At 40.6% G+C, this 22,584-nt stretch overlaps 1 protein-coding gene across 6 annotated transcripts in view; it reads left to right on the forward strand.

Moving 5' to 3' along the window:
• Positions 1–22,584, forward strand: part of ULK4 (unc-51 like kinase 4) — a 507,669-nt gene that overhangs the window by 281,500 nt on the left and 203,585 nt on the right. For all 6 annotated transcript variants that reach the window (XR_011527046.1, XR_011527047.1, XM_070575799.1 and 3 more), the window contains exon 32: positions 2,656–2,761. Coding sequence is in view for 4 of the 6 variants with exons in the window: in XM_070575799.1 (XP_070431900.1) it covers positions 2,656–2,761 (106 nt within the window). In the remaining 2 variants the exon portion in view is untranslated. The remainder of the gene's footprint in view (positions 1–2,655; positions 2,762–22,584) is intronic.

Genomic DNA, 22,584 nt, shown 5'->3' on the forward strand with positions numbered 1-22,584 from the left:
CAAATTGCTAATTCTTTCCTCCATATTATCGGCCCTACGGTTCAGTGTGTCTAGATTTTTCTTAATCTCCTCTATTGTGTTCTTCATTTCCAGTATTTCCATTTGGTTCTTCTTTATAGTATCGAACTCTTTTGTGACATAGCTCCTGAACTCGTTGAGTTGTCTATCTGAATTCTCTTTTAACTCATTGAGTTTTTTAATGATGGCTGTTTTGAAGTCATCATGATTTAGGTTATATATTTCATTGTCTTTGGGATTGTTTTCCGTGTATTTCTCATTTTCCTTCTGTTCTGGAGATTTAGTATATTTTTTCATATTGCTTGATGGTGTAGATTTGTGCCTCTGCATAGAGATAGAGTTTAGTTACTGCTTCCACTTGTTTCTACTGGTGTGGTGGGGGAACAGCTGTTTATACTGCACCAAGCAGGAACCCTATCAGCTGTTGCTAACTGGGCCTGGGCCCCTCCTCGTAGTCACAGTGGTCCTGTGGGTTCCCTCTTCAGCTGTGGGGGCCATCACAAGGGGGCTTCAGGCTGCTGGTGCCTACTGTTGCAGACCACCTAGACGTGCTCCCTCCTTAGGGTCTGCAGCGGTGTTATGGGCTTTCCCAGCGGCCAGGGGCAGGATCACTTATATTTGCAGCTCTGTCACTGTCGGCGCCCACAAAAATCTCACTTGTCCACTATGGGTCACAGCAGAGCTATGGGCATCTTCTGCAGTCTGTGGTTAGCTCACCTAGCTATGCTACTTTTGTCCCAGGGTCTTCCAGCCTTGTGGTTGTGGGGTGGGTGCTCTCTACTAGTGCTGTGCAGAGGCTTTCGCTGAGGTTGCTGTGAGACTGTAGAGTTTCCCCCTGGGCCACAGAGCTGGGTCGCTGGAACTCCACCCAGCCCCAGTCCTCTCCCCCAGGATCTCAGGGAGCCCCTTGCCCTGTCTGTGGGATAGCCAGAGACCTTGAGTTCAGTGGCAGCTGACCGGCTGCTGCCCTGCCTGGGATTCTCCTCTTCGGGACCCTCCTGGTGTTGTGGGTGCTGGGCAGGGCCTCTCTGCTAATGGCAGGTAGAGACTTTGCCTGCTGCCCAGACGGAACGCTGGAGTTTCCCCCCTGGGCCATGGAGCCGGCCGCTGGAGCTCCACCCAGCCCCAGTCCTCTCCCAGGAGATCTCCGGTAGCCCCGAGACCTGAGCGGGAGATAGTCGCAGTCAGTGGGACTGGCGGCGGCAGCTGGGAGGCCGCCGCCCCATTTGGGATTCTCTCTGGGAGCCTCCTGGTGTTGTGGATGCTGGGCGGAGCCTTTCCGCTAATGACAGGTAGAGACTTTGCCTGCTGCCCAGACGGAACTCTGGAGTTTCCCCCCCGGGCCATGGAGCCAGCCGCTGGAGCTCCACCCAGCCCCAGTCCTCTCCCAGGAGATCTCCGGTAGTCCCGAGCCCGGATCGGGCGACAGCCACAGTCTGTGAGACTGGCAGCGGCAGCTGGCGGGCTGCTGCCCCGTTGGGGATTCTCTCTGGGAGCCTCCCAGCATTGTGGATGCTGGGAGAGGCCTCTCCGCTAATGGCGGGTAGGGGATTTCCCCGCTGTCTCCGGTGTGTAACTCTGAAGCTTCCCTCTGAGCTTAGGTGTAATTGCGGGGGCCTTAGGTAGGGCTCTGGTCACCTGTTTCCACCGTCACTCCTCTGGTGTGCGCTCCCTCCTGCCCTTGGTGTGTGGCGATGTTCTGGTGGCATCCGCTGGAAGAAAGCCGCTTGCAGGTACTAGGCTGTTTGGGGGTTGGGGTTGGAGAGTTTTTACCTATCTCCACCTCCTCCTGGAGGGAAGTCCGTCTGCCTTCCGATGTATAGCAGCGTGGGTCTCTCAGGCGTCCTGAGATGCTATATGGATATCCTTTGTTAAGTGATGAATGTCCAATTAGTTGTAGATTCGAAGGGGGAGAGACAAAGAAGACTACTCATGCCGCCATCTTGGATCCTCCTCCCTAAAGCAAATTATTTTTGAAATCCTTTGAAAATTACAAAGAAATTATCCTATTTGCTTTAAAATGAGAAGTTAAGACTGAAGGATTACTCGTTTTCCTCATTCTCCTTGGGGCCAAAGTTACTCTCTGCTATACGATGTTAAGTGTGGAGGAAAGCAAAATCCACTTTTAGGTCTCAAATTTAGTTCATTACACTGGAGCAGTGATGCAATAAGTCAGCTCCAACATAACCATCAATGTACAAGACTAAAGTAGGAAAATAATAGTACTGGTTTACTCTTGAAACTGCAGAATTATTTCTTTAAGTAGTTTTCTTTTGTGATCTCAACATCACTTTCAAGTGTGGTCTCCTAAGGCCCACATACTTGATTTCTGGTCACTCTGCCTCCTTTGTTGTCCATCTAAAGCATGGTGGGCTGTGTGTTTGTCCCTCTGCTCTTGGGCAGGGGACCATGTGCAACAGTGCTGGTGCTCTGAATGATTCGTCCTGCCTCCCAGCTCACTTAACTCACTGTTGGGGAGTGCCGTATCACAGGAGGGTCTGCTTCATTAAAGTGTGAAAAGATAATCATTTAACCCTGTGCAAAGCATAAAGGGATGGAGGTCATTTGGTCATTTGTCTTTATTATCATGCAATTGTATTTCTATATAGTTGTAATGAAAATTATTCTCTATTATAGGAACATCAGGAGAACATTCTGGGTAACACCATGCAAAGTGTGATTGCATTGCTCAACAATCTGGTTGCCTGCAAAGATTTGAATATGAAGCTGCTTTATGAACAAGGTAAATACTTCCTAGAATTAGTCTCTGATTCTGTTGAGTTTTATCTATTTGTAAGTTTTCTCATCTTACATGGTAGGGAGTCAAGAAGTACTATTTAAAGTTGATCAGTCAAAATAAATGCTGAAGGATCTGTAAATAATAGTATTACCAGCAAAAATGAGAAGTGTAGTTAGATCATGATAGTTTGCCTAAGTTCATTCATTCTCTTTCATGGCACAAAGTTGGTAGGCACTGCTTAGAGATGATAAACCAAGAAATAGAAGTGTAAGCATAGTGTTTAGACTTATTGCTGCCAATCGAAAGAAAAACATATATGGTCAAAAGCACCTTGTAAAACGAGATTGGATGGGTTGATTGTGGCCTTACTTTACATCTTATACATATCTGCCATATTACAATTTAAAACAACTTTTGAGACTATTTTTTTAGAACAGTTTTGGGTTTAAAACAAAATTGAGAGGGATTTGACAGAGATTTCCTGTATAACCCCTGCCCCTACACATGCATAGCCTCCTGGATTATCAACATCTCCCACCAGAGTGGTACATTTGTTACCAGAGATGAATCTGCATCGACACATCTTCATCACCCAAAGTCCATAGTTTACCTTAGGGTTCTCTCTTGGTGTTGTACATTCTGTGGGTTTGGAGAAATGAATAATGACATATTCATCATTATAATATCATACATAGTATTTTCACTGCCCTCAAAATCCTCTGTGTTCTGCCTATTCATTGTCCCCCTGACCACCCTCTGCCCCACCTGGCAGCCATTACTGTCTCCATAGTTTTTTCTTTCCCAGAATGTCACATAGATGGAATCATATAGTATGTCGCCTTCTCATATTGGCTTCTTTCACTTACTAGTGTGCATTTCAGGTTTCTCCATGTCTTTTCATGGCTTGATAACTTATTTCTTTAGTGTTGAATAATATTCCATTGTCTGAATGTACCACAGTTTATTTAGCCAGTCACCTACTGAAGGACACCTTGTTTGCTACTGAAATTTTGTGTTTAATGGACTCTGAGAGTTGGAGCATCAGAAGAAAAGCACAGGTAGATTTAACATCAAGCTTAAGTGTCAGAGGCCTTTATTTACACAGGGGCAATTTTACATTGGTAATTTTGTTTTATTTTTCTTGTAGTCCAGTGCCACCCTTGAACTGTATAAGCTTCAGTTTTCTTTATACCTAGCTCCATTCCAGGTTTTGTGGAGTGAAGTGGAAATCACAAAAATAATTAGGACTAGAGTAGCATTTGGGTAACATTGAACATTGAGTGATTTAGTGGTCTGAGGACGATAGCAATTGGGGGAGAGGAAGTAGGTGGTACAGACCATTGATCTGAGATTCAGTAAACTGTAGCCTGCCAACTGTTTGCTTACCTTTACAAGTAAAGTTTTGTTGTTGGAACATAGACACGTCTATTCATTTGCATTTTGTCCTTGGCTGGTTTTGCTGTGTAATGGTAGCATTGAATAGTTGAGACAAAGACCACATGGCCCACAAAGCCTAAAATGTTTACTGTATGCATCCAAATGTCATAATGGAAAGAGGTTCAGAAGTTGGGAATGGATGGGATGTGGCCTCTGAAAGGCCTTCCTGTTTAGACTGCAGGAGATTGTGGATGACCTGGGAGTCCTGAACTTTTTCTGACAACATAAATAGAGACAAAAGGCATGATGAGTCCAGATGGTCTTTAGGTTGAGGAGGGTAGTCAGGCTGTGGGTGTGGTAGGGTGAGGAAGGGTAGTGAAATTCCAGAAGTACACAGAGGTTGGGAACTCCTTCCTGGCCCCTGCTAGTGGAGGTTACAAGCGAGGGAAGGGAAGATCCTTGTGGCCTACAGAACAGTCTATTCCAGTCTCCAGAGATGAGCACCAGGTCTGACTTGCTATCACACTCTGGTGTTCTCCAAACTCCTTGGCCACTAAATGTGTAAAGTCTTCTTGTTAATCTTTATTTTGAATCAATTCTGGCTCAATCATTGCTTTATATATTCATTACATTCCATACAAAATTAAATTCCTATTCCAAACATACAGTTATTTCTAATATTGATACTTTAAAAATCACCATTGGGTAATAAGTGAACTGTAATGTAGATAAAGTAGAAATTATTGTTCCTGTCATTCAGTGCTTTATTACAGCCCTGTAGTAGGCCAGTGTCAAAATGAGTTTCATCCTCAGACCATACACTAATAGTTAGTGGTAGGATGAATTCTAAGGCACACATTTTTTCACCTCACATTTTAATATCTCTGAAATCAGTCCATCAACCACTGCTATCCACGTAGCGGTCCTGACGTAGTTATTGCTGCTGGCACGTGCATGTTGAACCTTGCAGAAGGGGCATGAGCACCCCAGAAGTAAACCCCTTGGGAGAGTGTGCCTCAGTGATGCTCTCCTGCATCATTGCTTTGATGGAACACAGCATGTGGAACAACATGCACGTTGATGATTCAGAGTTGAAAATTGTGAAAGGCAGCCTCCAAATGAAAAGAACTTTTTAGAAAACCTAAACCAATTAATTTTACTTATATTTTCCTTTTTATATATTCATAAAGGCAATATATGAGGAAAACCATATCAAAGTAGTCTCAAAGAGCGCTTGCTTTGAGTATAAAATGAAGTTCTTAGCGAGAAAGCATATGACAATGTAATTGGCTGCATTTTTTCTTTCTTAGTGGTACATAAAATAACGGTGTTTAGACTCAATGAAGTATGGTAGGTAATATACATAAGGACCTTAGTACAGTGTTTGCCACCTGTGAGGCATGCCACAAAGTGCACAAACTCTGATAAGTAGAGTCGTTGACATATCACCAACACACACCTGCATTATATAATTCAGGTTTTTTGCTTAAACATTTTCATTTTTTAAACAAAATGTTTAGGGAAGGAATTATAAAACCAAGAAGACCTTTTGTTTATATTTGAAAAATATCAGAGTTATTAACATTTTAAAACTGGCTGATGGCTCGTCCCTGTGCAATGACCTTTCGATAATGGATATTAATTCCAGCTTCAGTTTTACCAGCAGAGCTGTCAGCAAAATGGATTTACATGACACAGTGCAGGAGCCAAAAACCTGTAGCACCTCCAAGGAAGCATGTAAGAAATTAGGTTTGTCTCCGTTGGTTTATGGAGTGTCAGAAATCAACATACTCATTTCTTACTAGGTTTATTAGAAAACTGCCTAAGTTAGTGTTTCCTCAAGAGACCAGAAAATCACTATGAGAGTTGTTTGGGCTTTGAAAGTGTACCTCATAGCTATTTCAGATTCTTTTACTTTTATGAATAACATTCAAGATAAAGTTAGACAGTAGGGGTTGGCAAACTTTTCCTGTAAAGGATCAGATAGCAAAGATTTTAGGCTTGTAGGTCACATGATCTTTGTCACTGGTACTCAATACTGTCAGTATAGCAGGAAAACAGCCATAGAGAATCTATAAATGAATGGGAATGACCTCATTTCAATAACATTTTATTTACAAAATTAGAAGGCCAGCCCACTGGCCATGGTTTGCCCACCCCTATTGTACTCTATCAAAACTACTCTCAGATTTTCACAAGTCAACACATTTTTAAAATTTAGTTATTAAACTATAATTCAGCTCAAGAAATAACAGAAAACAAAGTATAAATACCTTAAGAAAGAAGCTGCTGCCTTCACCTTACTATGAAGATGTATGAATAAAAAGTGGAAAATTTGTGGGTGGGCGGAGCAAAATGGCGGCGTGAGCTGACCGGGATTCTCTCCCCTCCAAAATACAACAAAAGATTGGAAGAACTGAATTTCAGAGAATAAACATAATGTCAGCTCGTTAGACCTACAATACCAAGAAGGCGGAGATCGTAAACCTTGCTTCACACCTTCGGAAGTGCTGGAATGGTAGGAGAGAACATGGCTCCCTCCCCTAGAGTCTGCGATCGCTGCGGCGTGGGTCCGGAAGGAGCGGGGGAGGGGCCGCGCGACCGGAGGATCATCCAGGACTCCTGCCGCTGATTCAGTGGAGACCCGCTGACGGGGGGAAAGCTTCCGTCCGCGGGGACCCTATAAATCAAGGGCCTTGGGAGACCAGAGAACAGAACTGATCTGAACCCAGAGGGGCGCGTGTGAGTAACAGCCCCTCCCCCATAACAAAGCCAGTGGGCGCAGCCATCTTGCCCCAAGGCGGCGAGCTAACACGCTGCTCTCGACCCCCATCTAGTGGCGACAGGCTGTAACTGCAACTGAATTCTACCACCATGCGAAAAAACCGCTCCTCTACCATCTAGCAATTTATAAAAGCCCCAGACCAGAAGGAAAACAATAAAAACACAGAATTAAGTCCTGAGGACTTGGAATTAGGTAAACTAAGTGATAATGAATTCAGAGCAGCTATAATCAAAAAACTCAATGAGGTAGAGAGAAAGATAGAGAAACAAGCCGAGTTCTGGAGTTACTTCACAAAAGAGATTGAAATCATAAAGAAGAATCAAACAGAATTATTTGAGATGAAAAACACAATGGACCAGATAAAACAGAATACGGATTCCCTGAATGCCCGTGTAGACAACCTAGAGGAGCAAATCAGCATAATCGAGGACAGACAGGCTGAATGGCGCCAGACAGAGGAAGAAAGAGAACTAAGAATTTAAAAAAATGAGGAAAATCTCCGAGAGATAATGGATTCAATGAGGAGTAAGAACATAAGGATCATAGGAATTCCCGAGAATATGGAAAAGGAAAATGGAGCAGAAAGTGTGCTTAACGAAATTATTGAAGAGAACTTCCCAAATCTAGGGATCAACGGAGAAATGTGTGTAGAGGAGGGTTTTAGATTTCCTAGATTTGTCAATGTAAAAAGACCCACTGCAAGGCACATAATAGTAAAGTTGGCAAATAGGAATGATAAGGAAAGAATACTCAAGGAAGTAAGAAAAAAAAGAATAACCTATAAAGGAGCCCCTATCAGACTGTCAGCAGATTTCTCTACAGAAACCCTACAAGCTAGGAGAGAATGGAGTGATATATTCAAAGCTTTAAAGGATAAAAACCTTCAGCCAAGAATACTCTATCCAGCAAGAATTTCCTTCAGATATGAGGGAGAAATTAAATCTTTTCCGGACAAACAAAAGTTAATGGAATTTGTAACTAAAAGCCCTCCATTGCAAGAAATCCTCAAGAAGGCTCTCATACTTGAAAAAAGAAAAAAGGGAGAAAGGGGACACAATCCACAGACTAGGGAGACCGATGGATAGAACCAGAACAGGATAGCAAATATTCAACTATAGCATTAGGGTAAAAATAAGGAAACTACCAAAACAAGGACGATCTTAGCACTCTAACTACAAATTAATAAGACGAGTTGGAATAAAAAATGAAAATAATTATTTAGGAGGGGAAGAGCAAAGGGTCTAAATCAGTATTGGTCGAGTAAGTAAGAGACCACCAGAGAATAGACTATATTATACACGAGATTCTAAAAAGAAACTTCAAGGTAGACACTAAAATAAAGTACAGAACAGAGTCACAAATCATAGATAAGGAAAAATCTAAGAAACCCAGCATAAGAAATTGCAGTATTAAATGCGTAGTCTAAAGCACACAGGAAAAGAAATACAGGAAAATAAGATAATGAGTGACAGATTGCTAGCATTAAGTCCACATGCATCAATAATCACTCTCAATGTGAACGGATTGAACTCTCCAATAAAAAGACACAGAGTGGCAAAATGGATTAAAGAACAAGATCCAACAATTTGTTGCCTCCAGGAAACACACCTCAGCCCCAAGGACAAACACAGACTCAGGGTGAAGGGGTGGAGGACAATACTTCAAGCAAATAGCAAGGAAAAAAAGGCAGGTGTTGCAATTCTCATATCAGACCAAGTGGATTTCAAAATAAGACAGGTAAAGAGAGACACAGAGGGACAATATATAATGATCAAAGGGACACTTCATCAAGAAGAAATAACGCTTATAAATATCTATGCACCCAACACAGGAGCACCAAGATTCATAAAGCAACTATTAACAGACCTAAAGGAAGATGTTAAAAACAACACAATAATAGTAGGGGACCTCAACACCCCACTCACATCAATGGACAGATCATCCAGACAGAAAATCAACAAGGAAATAGTGGAGCTGAATGAAAAACTAAAACAATTGGACTTAATAGACATATATAGATCACTCCACCCTGAAGGAGCTGAATACACATTCTTCTCAAGTGCACATGGAACATTCTCTAGGATAGACCATATGTTGGGAAACAAGGCAAGCCTCTACAAATTTAAAAAAATTGAAATGATAACAAGCATCTTCTCAGATCATAGTGCTATAAGGCTAGAAATTAATTACAAGAAAAAAGCTGAGAAAGGCACAAAGATGTGGAGACTAAACAACACACTACTGAACAAGCAATGGATCATTGAAGAAATTAAAGAAGAAGTAAAAAAATACCTGGAAACAAATGAAAATGATAGCATGCCATACCAACTCATATGGGATACAGCAAAAGCTGTATTAAGAGGAAAATTCATCGCAATACAGGCACATCTTAACAAACAAGAAAAATCCCAAATAAGCAACCTTAAAGCACACCTAACTGAACTAGAGAACAAAGAACAAATGAAGCCCAAAGTCAGCAGAAGGAGAGAAATAATAAAAATCAGAGCAGAAATAAATACTATTGAAACGAAAAAGGCAGTAGAAAGGATCAGTGAGACAAAGAGCTGGTTTTTTGAGAAGATAAATAAAATTGACAAACCACTAGCCAGACTTACAAAGAAAAAAAGGGAGAAAGCTCAAATAAACAAAATCAGAAATGAGCGAGGAGAAATAACAACAGACTCTGCAGAAATACAACAGATTATAAGAGAATACTACAAAAAACTATATGCCAACAGAATGGATAACCTAGAGGAAATGGATAAATTCCTGGACTCCTACAATCTCCCAAAGCTCACTCAAGAAGAGGCAGACAATGTGAACAGACCAATCACAAGGAAAGAGATTGAAACAGCAATCAAAAACATCCCAAAGAATAAAACCCCAGGACCAGATGGCTTTCCTGGGGAATTCTACCAAACTTTCAGAGAGGATTTAATACCTATCCTTTTCAAGCTATTCCAAAAAATTAGGGAAGATGAAACACTTCCTAACACATTCTATGAGGCCAACATCACGCTGATACCAAAACCTGACAAGGACACCACGAAAAAAGAGAACTACAGGCCAATATCACTGATGAACATAGATGCAAAAATTCTAAACAAAATTTTGGCAACCAGAATTCAGCAATTCATCAAAAGAATCATACATCAGGATCAGGTGGGATTCATACCAGGGACACAGGGATGGTTCAACATCCGCAAATCAATCAACGTGATACACCACATCAACAAACTGAGGAATAAAAACCACATGATCATCTCAATAGATGCAGAGAAGGCATTTGACAAGATCCAACAGCCATTTATGATAAAAACTCTGAACAAAATGGGCATAGAAGGAAACTACCTCAACATAATAAAGGCCATATACAACAAACCCATAGCCAACATCATACTCATTGGGCAAAAACTGAACCCCATCCCCCTGAAAACAGGAACAAGACAAGGATGCCCTCTATCATCACTCTTATTTAGCATAGTACTGGAGGTCCTGGCCAGAGCAATCAGGCAAGAAAAAGGAATAAAAGGAATCCAAATAGGGAGGGAAGAAGTGAAACTCTCGCTGTTTGCAGACGACATGATCTTATATACAGAAAACCCCAAAGAATCCATTGGAAAACTGTTAGAAGTAATCAACAACTACAGCAAAGTTGCAGGGTATAAAATCAATTTGCATAAATCAGTAGCATTTCTATACTCCAGTAATGAACCAACAGAAAAAGAACTCAAGAATACAATACCATTCACAATCGCAACAAAAAGAATAAAATACCTTGGGGTAAATTTAACTAAGGAAGTGAAGGACCTACTTAATGAAAATTACAAGGCCTTTCTGAGAGAACTGGATGACGACATAAGGAGATGGAAAGACATTCCATGTACATGGATTGGAAGAATAAACATAGTTAAAATGTCCATTCTACCTAAAGCAATCTACAGATTCAACGCCATCCCAATCAGAATCCCAATGACATTCTTTATAGAATTAGAACAAAGAATCCTAAAATTCATATGGGGCAACAAAAGACCCCGAATTGCTAAAGCAATCCTGAGAAAAAAGAACAAAACGGGAGGCATCACAATCCCTGACTTCAAAACATACTACAAAGCTACAGTAATCAAAACAGCATGGTACTGGTACAAAAACAGGTGCACAGATCAATGGAACAGAATTGAAAGCCCAGAAATAAAACCACACATCTATGGACCGCTTATCTTTGACAAAGGAGCTGAGGGCATCCAATGGAGAAAAGAGAGTCTTTTCTACAAATGGTGCTGGGAAAACTGGAAAGCCACATGTAAAAGAATGAAAATTGACCATTCTTTTTCACCATTCACCAAAATAAACTCAAAATGGATTAAAGACCTAAAGGTGAGACCTGAAACCATAAGGCTTCTGGAAGAAAACGTAGGCAGTACACTCTTTGACATCAGTATTAAAAGGATCTTTTCGGACACCATGCCTTCTCAGAGAAGGGAAACAATAGAAAGAATAAACAAATGGGACTTCATCAGATTAAAGAGCTTCTTCCAGACAAGTGAAACCAGGATTGAAACAAAAAAAAAACCCACTAACTGGGAAAAAATATTTGCAAGTCATATATCTGACAAAGGCTTATTATGCTTAATATATAAAGAACTCTCACAACTCAGTCACAAAACATCAAACAACCCAATCACAAAATGAGCTGGAGACATGAACAGACATTTCTCCAAAGAAGATATACTGATGGCCAATAGGCACATGAAAAGATGCTCATCATCGCTGATCATCAGGGAAATGCAAATCAAAACTACACTAAGATATCACCTTACACCCGTTAGAATGACAAAAATATCTAAAACTAATAGCAACAAATGTTGGAGAGGTTGCGGAGAAAAAGGAACCCTCATACACTGCTGGTGGGAATGCAAACTGGTGCAGCCACTATGGAAAACAGTATGGAGATTCCTCAAAAAACTAAAAATAGAACTAGCATACGATCCAGCCATCCCACTACTGGGTATTTATCCAAAGAGCCTGAAGTCCCCAATCCCAAAAGTCCTGTGTACCCCAATGTTTATTGCAGCACTGTTTACAATAGCCAAGACGTGGAAGCAACCTAAGTGCCCATCAACAGACGAATGGATAAAGAAGATGTGGTACATATATACAATGGAATACTACTCAGCTGCAAAACAGAACAAAATCATTCCATTTGCAATAACATGGATGGACCTTGAAAGAATTATGTTAAGTGAAATAAGCCAGCAGGAGAAAGATAATCTGTGTATGACTCCACTCATATGAGGAATTTAAAACTATGGACCAAGAACAGTTTAGTGGCTACCAGGGGAAAGGTGGGGTGGGGGGTGGGCACAAAGGGTGAAGTGTTGCACCTACAACATGACTGACAAACATTAATGTACAATTGAAATTTCACAAGATTGTAACCTATCAATAACTCAATAAAAAAAATCAATAAAAAAAGTGGAAAATTTGCTGTAGGGGTTTAATCTAAAAATCATAAGTAAATCTTACTGTATCAAGTAGCTTTTGCTAGATAATAAATCACCCCAAAGCTAAGTAACTTAAAATAATAGTCAGTTATTTGCACACTCTTCTGTGCGGTTGGCAGCGTAGGCTGAGCTCACTCGTGTGCCTGGAGCCTCAGTGGGGCTGGGGGACCCTCATCCTGAGGGAGGCTCACTCAGACTTCTTAACGTGGTGACAGTGTTCAAGAAGAACCTGAGTGGAAGCTGCAAGGCCCCTTGCTGCCTAGGCTTGGAAATCTCGTGTTAACTTCTATCATATTCTATTGGTTGAAGGAAATCACTAAGTCAGGCGGGTTCAAGGGGTGGGCAAAGAGGCTCCATGTGTTGAGACAGGAGCTGCAATGAATACATGGCCATCTTTAATCTAGTACAGGTACCTAGAAATTTAGAATGAGAGCTTTACCCAACACAACACCTGGTGCAGTGGCGGTCTGCGTAGTATTCTATAATGAGCCAGCTATGACTTATTTTAGGCTTGTGGGCCATAGTCTCTGTTGCAACTACTTAGCTCTGCTCTTGTGGCACAAAAACAGCCACAGACAATACATAAATGAATGAGCGTGACTGTGTTTCAATAAAAATTTATTTACAAAAACAGATAATTTGTCACCCTGATGCAGTTCATTCAATCTTTCAACAAGTATTTGTATGCCTGGCATTGTTCTAGGTGCAGGGAGTACAGAAATGAACAAAACTGACAAAAATCACTGCCTTCACAGAGCTTACATTCTGGTGGAAAAAGTAAATAAGCAAAATAAATGAAGAAGAAGTTTGTATAGATGATGTTAGATGTTACATGATGATAAATACTGAGGGAAAGAGTGAAAGGAAAGAAAGGGGCATGAAATGTCTGGATGGGAGTGGGGTTGAAATCCTGCCTGGGGTAGCCAGGGAAGGCTTCATTGTGAAGATGATTAAGTAAAAGCTTGAAGGAAGTGAGGAGGTAAGCCAAGCAGATATGTGGATGAAGGTGGACAGAGAGAGCAGCAAATGCAGAGCCAAGGTGGGGCATGCTGGCCTGGCAGAGGGACAGCAGGAGGGCCCCTGTGGCTGCAGGAAACACTGGGAAGAGCAGAAGGAAGAATCCACAGAACCAGTTGGTGCATTCAGCGGGCACAGGGTCATTTTCATCAAAAGCTATTGAAAGCGTTAAAGTCATTTGGAAACTTATGGCCAGAATGCACTTCGCAGTTTTAATTAAGAATTAAGTAATTGGTTGGTAATTACTGACTACCTGTTTACCTCTCTCTTGGCTAACTTGCAAAGATTAGACCGGTGGTTTGAGACCGGGGGTGCCGAGGAGCTTGGTAGGTGAGGCTAATGATAATCCAGGTTGGAAAAGCATTGCAGTAGACTCAGCTGCCGCCCAAGCTGGCATCCCTTGTGTGCTGTCACCTTGAGAGAGTACTGTGCAAGTGGGTCTGCAATTAGGAAGTCCTTTTTTACACAAGGCAACACATTCCACTTTTGAAAAATTTTAGTTGTTAGAAAGTGTTTCTTTGTATTGATCTGGAACTGGCTTCTCTGTAATTTCTCCTCTTGTTGATTCTCGATTTCCCCTCTGGAACTACTCAGACAACATTTGTTATTTCAGTATACCTAAAGGAGGAATAAAATACTGTACAGTGTTAAGTGTGCAAGTAAAATTTAGATTATAGTAACATCACAATTAGTGTTTTATAATATCTTACATTTAAGATGCCAGAAATGTTGTATCGATTTTTTTCAGCTAACTATTGATGAGAAACATATTTATTTAGTTACTACCCTGTGTAACTGTTCATAGTATCCCTTGTTAAGGGCTACTATATTTGTCACGATGTTTGGTGTTCCTTGATTTCAACATTCATTTTACTTCAGCTGCTATTGAGGAGAATTTGTTTGGTTATACCTGTTAATTCTAGACTATGTTTATTTTCAAGTTCTGTCAGTTGTTGTTGGATTACAAACCACCTCATAACTCAGTGAGTTAAAACAAAAATCATCTATTATTTTGACTCTCATGTCTGTAGGTTTGCTGGGGGTTTTAGCTCTTGGCTGGGCCCTGAAAACATTGCGTTGACAAATTGCCTAAGTTCTGGCAACTCCAATGGACCCCAATGAAGTTGGGTTCTACTACAGGTCTGTTTAGTTCTGGATTAAGTCCTACTGATCCTTAAATGCAGTCAGTGGCCATGATCAATGCCACCAAAATAAGCATGTTAGTCTTTCATGACACAGGGGCCCCAGTGCAGTTCCCTGACTGTGTTGGCTTAATTTCCTTAATGGTCCCAAGCATTTCACCTCAGTTTTGACTTTCCTTTTCTTGAAGGTAATAGTACAAAACTATTCAGTATTATAAAGTGTGTTTGTTAAAAGCTACTAGAAATCCTAGTTATATAATTGTGCTACGAGAAAAGTATAATCATCTAGGTTTTAAGAATGTAACAAATCTCCAAAGAAGAAATTTGTAACTTATAAATTTTTCCTTATACTTGCCTAAGAGCGGTATTATTAAGATACAATAAAATAACAAATATTAAGGTACTATTTAATAGCCAAAGCTGTCTGTATAAATGTGTGATATTAAATTTATTAATCTACCTGAGTTTAGTATTAGAGACTTAGTCAGACAATATCACACTGTGGTTGATAGTAGGAGTCTGGAGCCAGACTTCCTGAGTTCAAATCCAGACTTTGCCACATGCCAATTGCATAACCCTGGGCCAGCTACTTAATGTCTCTGTGCTTCAGTTTTCTCTACTACATAATGGAGGTAGTAATAATCCATCCACCCACGCGCTTCATAAAATTTTAAAAGTTTTAACTGCATTTCTGTCTGCTAGGAATTTCAGAGATGATTTGTGGGGGACTGACCTTGGGAACAGGAGAATATTGAAGTAGGAGATAAGAGAATTCTCTCATCTATTTTTCATATAGTGACAGCACCAGAATGATCATTTTAGGGGGCAAATCTTATCATATTATTTCCTGTATTAGCTTTCTATTGCTGTTAGGAGCAAGACTGGAATCATTAACATAGCATACAGCCCTTATTTCACTAGCTTCAACTCAAGCCACTTTTCCCTCTGCTGTCTGTCCTGTAGCCACATTCACCTTATCTCAGTTTCTGTCAGGTACCATGCTTCTTTCCACCCCACACCCTCCCACCTACCGTTCCCTATCCTGCTCACCTTGTTATTTCCTTCAGTGCTTAGCTCAAACACCATTTTCTCAGGAAAGGCTTCCTTGATATCCTATACTCTCCTTCATTGCACTGACCACAATTTTAATTAAAGTTTGAATTGTGTAATTAATTGGTTAATGTCCGTGTCATCTGCTAGAGTGAAGGCCCCTGTCGCATTCACAGCTGAATCCCCTGCACAGTTCCTGGTGCATGTGTTGCTCAGTAAACATGCTCTGACTGACTGAATGGTGGTGGATACCCAGGGTAGTGGTCATGGTCCATTTCTAGGATGAGTGCTTGGAGTCTCTGCACCCTGCTCACAGTCTCAGCCACAGAATGCTCTGTACCATATGTTGTCTCACTTCTGACCTCATCTGTAGTAATCTTCCCTCCGCATACGTTTATTGAGAATTTGATGTAAATAAGACATTATGTGCTGGAGTCTTTTAAGGCCACCAAAATGAGTAAAGTTGAACTGCTGACTGATTTTTCATCAGCTCTCACCCAATTCTTTGCTTTTGGAACCCAGCTGGGTCATCTCCAAGGGGCAGATCTTGTCACTTTGGAGCACAATGAAAATCACTGGCAGTGACTGAGACCATAATCTTGGATTTGGCAGAGCAATTTTTGGGAGCTAAAAACTTATAAGCAGTGATCTTATTTTTGCTTCTTTCATTTTGTCTGACCTTAATTTTGAATATGGGGAACTATGCATTAAATCGACAGAACGGTCCACTTTTCTTTCTTTCATGTTTCATGGAGATGGAAGGGTCTTTGTGTCGTTACTCTCCCTCCCCAGTCTCCTCACCAGTGCTCACGGAGGCTTGGTGACGTCTGAAATACTCTGAAATGTCGGAGCCATATTATCACTTATCAAAAAAGTTTTTTCAATAAAAGAAAGGAGGAAGACATTTAACAAGCTTTTCGACTAGATCAGATATCAGATTAAGAACGTTAAAAATGGGAAGGAGGAACGTATAACAGAAAGCACGAATTTGTATTAGTGTCAGGGAGTGGCACACAATGAGTTGTGCCTCCTGTAAATGACTCAAAGAACTGCTGAAGACTTTCGAAGCTATCTTCCAAAAAAAAAGATGTTGAGTCCCTTATTTAGGGAGGAATTTGAGAAGTTAGCATGTCAGTGAAAGAAGGTAACATGGTGTGTTAATTGAAATAGCTGGGTTTGAATCCTGAGGCTATAATTTATTTGGTGAGATAGTTTGGGTCCTAATCTCTTTAGGATAATAGTACCTATTTCATATGTTTGTTTTGGATAATAGTACCTATTTCATATGTTTGTTTTGAGCATGAAAAGATAATATATGTAAATTTGCCGTGTATAATTAACAAAATTAGCATAAGTATTTAAAAATAAGTACTAAAAATAGCCAAGTGGGCCTCACATGGGACCATGTAAACAGATCATTAGCACAAGAGAAATGAAGCCCAAGATGAGTTATTAGATTCTAAGACAGTGTCAGCCATTTTAAGTGAGCTAAACTTTACCACCCAAACAGGTTACAGTGCAGAGTACTGAAAAATCCACAAATATGATCTCAGAGCCATTTTTCAAAAGTAATTAGATATTTTTTTGTGAGATTCTTTCTTGCTTGCTTTCTTGAGATATAATTGACGTATAAGATTGTGCAAGTTTAAGGTGTACAATGTGTTGACTTGATATGGTTAATATATTACAAAAGTATATTACATCACATAATTACCATTTCTGTTTTTGGTGGGAACACTTAAGCATTACTCTCTTGGCAACTTTCAAGTATATAATACAGTGTTATTAGCTATAATCTCCATGCTGTATATTAGCTCCCCAGAACTTATTCATCTTATAACTTCAAGTTCATACTCAGAGCCCTTGTTCTTAAGAAGTCACAAAGAAATAAGGGTGCCTAAGATCTTAGGATGGAAAATATCTTAGTTACAAAAAGAGGAATGGAGGCGTTTGAGAGCTATAGATAAGTAAGTCTTTCTTGACGAAATGATGATGCTGTTAGTTTGTGTTAATTGAAAAAAGAAGGGTCTAATCAGGGAAGGCCTGAGACAGTATTTAAGAGGCACTAATGCAAATGAGATCTGGGAAATGGAAATCATTAACTGCTGGGTCATACAATCAGAAAGACTGTGAACATTTAGACAGAGGACTTTGTTAGTTTGGGTAATGCTTGTGGAAAAAAGGAGCCAAAATTTCAGTGGATTAACACAAGAGAAGTTTGTCAGTAGAATAATAGTAGGATATGTGGCCTTCCTAGACAGTGAGTAGCTTTCTTCCATGTGGTACCCATCTCCTTCCATTTCATGGCTCTATCAGTTCCATGGGTCTTGGAATCCTCTGCATCCAGCAGGCAGAAGAGAAAAATAGTGGAGAAGGCATACTTGCTGCTTAACAACCCCAGCTAGAGGTAAAAATATTTACAAATCATGTCTGATAAGGGATTAATTTCCAGAATGTATAAAGAAACTCCTACAACTCGACAATGAAAAGCAAACAACTTTATTCAAAAACAAGACTTGAGTACACATTTCTTTAAAAAAAAGATATACAGGGGCTGGCCACATGGCCAAGTGGTTAAGTGCACACACTCCGCTTTAGCGGCCCAGGGTTTTGCTGGTTTGGATCCTGGGCACGGACATGGCACCACTTGTCAGGCCACGTTGAGGTGGCGTCCCACATAGCACAACCAGAGGCACTCACAACTAGAATATACAACTATGTACTGGGGGACTTTGGGGAGAAGAAGAAGCGAAAAAAAGCCGGAAGATTGGCAACAGTTGTTAGCTCAGGTGCCTATCTTTAACAAAAAAGATATACAAGTGCCAATAAGCCCATGACAAGATGCATAATATTATTTGTCATTAGGGAAATGGAAATCCAAACCATAATGAAATACCACTTTACACCTATTAGGATGACTTTTTTTTGGGGGGGAGGGGGAAGATTAGCCCTGAGCTAACTACTGCCAATCTTCGTCTTTGTGCTGAGGAAGACTGGCCCTGAGCTAACATCCATGCCCATCTTCCTCTATTTTACACATGGGACATCCGCCACAGCATGGCTTGCCAAGTGGTGCCATGTCCGCACCCGGACTCCAAACTGGCGAACCCTGGGCCACCAAGAAGCAGAACGTGTGAACTTAACCACTGCACCACCGGGCTGGCCCCCTTACTATTGTTTTTAAAAAAGGAAAATAACAAGCGTTGGTGAGGATATGGAGAAATTGGAACCCTTGTGCATTTCTGGTGGGAATGTAAAACGGTGCAGTGGCTGTGGAAAACAGTATGTTGATTCTTCAAAATGTTAAACATAGAATTATCGGATGATCCAACAGTTCTCCTCCTAGGTATATGCCCCAAAGAATTGAAAACAGGGACTCAAACAGATGCTTATACACAAATGTTCATTGCAGCATTATTCACAATAGCCAGAAGGTGGAAATGACCCATGTGTCCATCAATGGATGAATGGATAACAAAATATGATGGAATATTATTCAGCCATAAAAAGGAACTTTTCATACATGCTACAACATGTATGAACTTTGAAAACGTTACACTAAATGAAAGAAGCCAGACACAAAAGGACAAATATTGTTTGATTTCGCTTATGTAAGATACTTAGAATAGAAAAATTCATAGAGACAGAAAATAGAATAGTGGTTACCAGGGGCTGAGAGGAGGGGTAATGGGGAGTTAATATTTAATGGGTACAGAGATTCTGTTTGGGATGATGAAAATGGTCTGGAACAACATTATGAATGTATTTAATGCCACTGAATGTATACAGTCTTGCGCCACATAATGATGTTCTGGTCAACAACAGACTGCAGATACGAAGGTGGTCCCATAAGATTGGTGCCATACAACCTAGGTGTGTAGTAGGCTATGCTGTCTAGGTTTGTGTAAACACACTCTAATATGTTTGCATAACGACAAAATCACCTAACGACACGTTTCTCAGAAAGTATCCCCATTGTTAAGTGATGCATGACTTTAAAGATGGTTAAAATGGTAAATTTTATGTTGTCTATATTTTACCACAATTAAAAAAGAAACCCAGCTGGAAATGACACACATCCCTTTTGCTCACGTTCCAGTGATGAGAACTGGTGTCATAGCCATGTTAGGATGCAGAGAGTTTGGGCAATTAAGTACCTCACTGAGCAGCCACTTCCCAGCAGTGATTCCACAGTTTGTAAAGAAGAGCACATATGATTTGTGGACAGCCAGCTATTTTGGCCATAAAGACCAAACTTAAAAATGATTTTTAGGGGGCCGGCCTGGTGGCACAGCAGTTAAGTTCACACGTTCCACTTCTTGGTGGCCCGGGGTTCGCTGGTTTGGATCCCGGGTGTGGACATGGCACTGCTTGGCAAAAGCCATGCTGTGGTAGGCGTCCCACATATAAATTAGAGGAAGATGGGCACGGATGTTAGCTCAGGGCCAGTCTTCCTCAGCAAAAAGAGGAGGATTGGCAGTAGTTAGCTCAGGGCTAATCTTCCTCAAAAAAAGAAAAAGATTTTTAGTATATATGTATTTTGCCATATAATAAATCAAATTTACAAGCAGCTCCTTGAAACTGTATGATCAAAAGATCCTGAAAAGTTCCTATCAAACATGAGCCAGGTAAAAGAAATACTAAAGTTCCCATTTTACTAATTTAAAATGAATGAAATATTTAAAATGAGTAAAATGGTTCTTCATTAGTGTGTGTTCTGTGTCTTCTTATTAAGGCTTTCATTAATTTACTCTGATTCTCCTGTCCCTGTTTTCCTCACATGTATATATATGCTTCAAATTCAAATTCTCTACCACACTGCATTTCAAGAGGGGACATCTGTTTGATGTCCAACCATGGGATGTCAAATGTCTGCTCTGTGTGAGGAAGAATGTTGAGTTTACTTCTGGGTAAAACATTAAAGAAACATTGCAGATAAAACTGGAGGCTGCTTAGCTTTAAGCATCCAGGATGGTGAGACAAATGGAAACTATTCCTTCTGAGGAGTGGCAGAAAATGCTGGAGTGTTTGGCTTGTAGTCCAGATGACTAATGAGAGCTGCCCACGCTGTCTTCAGATATGTGCCCACCTCTCCTGTGAGGTGGGAGGAGGTTCATGTTGTGAGTTGCTCCAAAAGGCAGGACCTTGAGTCCTAGTGAAAGCTCCAGGGCATCTGCTTCCTGTTCAACCTAAGAAAGATCTTTCCAACAGCTTGAAAACTCAAGTATGGAGAAGTCAACTTCTGGGCAAAGTGAGTGCTCTGCACTGTGAGTGACACCAGTCTCGAAGGGTGACCTAACAGAGAAGCGATTCCAGTGCTGGTGGGAGGTTGGCTTATGGCCCCTGGAACCCCTTAACAGCCCTAGAGATGCTATGATTCTTTTTTTACTTGCCAATGTTTGCAAACATTCCTGCAATCTCTAAAATGAAAAGCAGAGGAGGAGTTAACATAATGAAAGAAAGCTATTAAGATGTAAATTGTTTTCTCTGTAAGTGCTTTCACGATGTGCTGAAACATACATTCACTTTTATTCCCTTATGTCTAGGCTGCTGACACTCAGGAGCTAAAGATGGAAATGTGGAATCAAGCAGGTTATACTCATACAAAGAGAGACAGCTAACATCTGGCTTTTTCTTTTTCTCTTTAAATGATATAATCAGTGCCACATAGTGTCTCTAATGTCTTTTCTTTTATATCCTTAGTTTTAGAGAAAAAAATCTAATGTCGGGCAGCAATTATCGTAGCACATTGCTGCCATATTCAGCAAACAGTAGGACATTTAAAGTGAGGACAGTTATTAATGAGATTAGAACAGTCATGAAACTTTATAGAGGAATTTAATAACTCATTTACAGACCATGAAACAAAGCTAATAGTCACCCTTCATGGGTGAAGTGTTCTATTTGTCCTGTGGTCCGCTACTTTGACTTTTAGTCAAATGTCAAGAGATCACTTAGATTTCAAATGTCTTTATGTGCATCTTATTGTAAAAGTCTGTAGAATTTTGCACACTTAAAAAATGAGTCCCGAAAGAGCAATGATCTAGCATTAACATTTTTAATGAAATGTAAGGTATCAGCTCTTTCCATTTACAGTTATATAAATGAGTGAGTGGCAAACAATAAAATGATCTTCTGTCTATATCAGCACCAAACTTTGGATTTAGTCCATTCTTTTTCTCTAGGTGTCTCTTGGATATTAGCTATAAATAGCTGAATAAATCATAGGCCATTTACCTCCCGTTCTGTTAACAACTTCCACCATAATTGAGTCTTTCTGGGCTTTATGCTTTGTCCTCCCCTCCCTCCTAACAGATCTCTTTCACTGCACCGTGCCCAGAAGACATCGTTTGCCGTTGGAGACAGTTGTTCTGCTTTGGGTTTCCTTTCCTTCAATTTTATTCAGTAACCCTTTTTTGAATCAGAGTATTTAGAGTTGGAGTATTCCTAAAAATCATTTATTCAAACACCTCATTGTACAGGTGATGAAAGCGAGACCAACAAGGTACAGAAACTTGCCCTGGGGTCCCCAGCTGGAAAGCAGCTGGTATGATGCTGAGATGCAGAGGTCGTAACATGAGCCTCCTTCCCTCCTTTCGATTGGCCATCCAGTCAAGACATGATTAGGAGGATTAACCATTGTGTGGTCATGCCACCAGCCTGCTTACTGCTTCAATTTCATAAAATGTCTTCAGCAAGGGCTGGCTCACCTCTGTCTTCAGAACATCAAGTGCTAGCCAAGGCACCATTAGGTCGTCTTTTCTGCCTCTCATTCGGAACCAAACTTTTGCTTTAGTTTTGTTTATTATTGATAACGTGGACTGGAACACTGCCCTCTCTCTTTGAGGCTAATATTACTGATGATTCCACATCCCTCCTTTATAGACATGGTTCAGCATCTTCTCTCTTGATGTCGTTAGTGACCAATGGCATGCATTTATTTTTGTTTTT

The sequence above is a fragment of the Equus przewalskii genome, chromosome 15 (assembly GCF_037783145.1).
Source record: "Equus przewalskii isolate Varuska chromosome 15, EquPr2, whole genome shotgun sequence".
Lineage (NCBI taxonomy): Eukaryota > Metazoa > Chordata > Mammalia > Perissodactyla > Equidae > Equus > Equus przewalskii.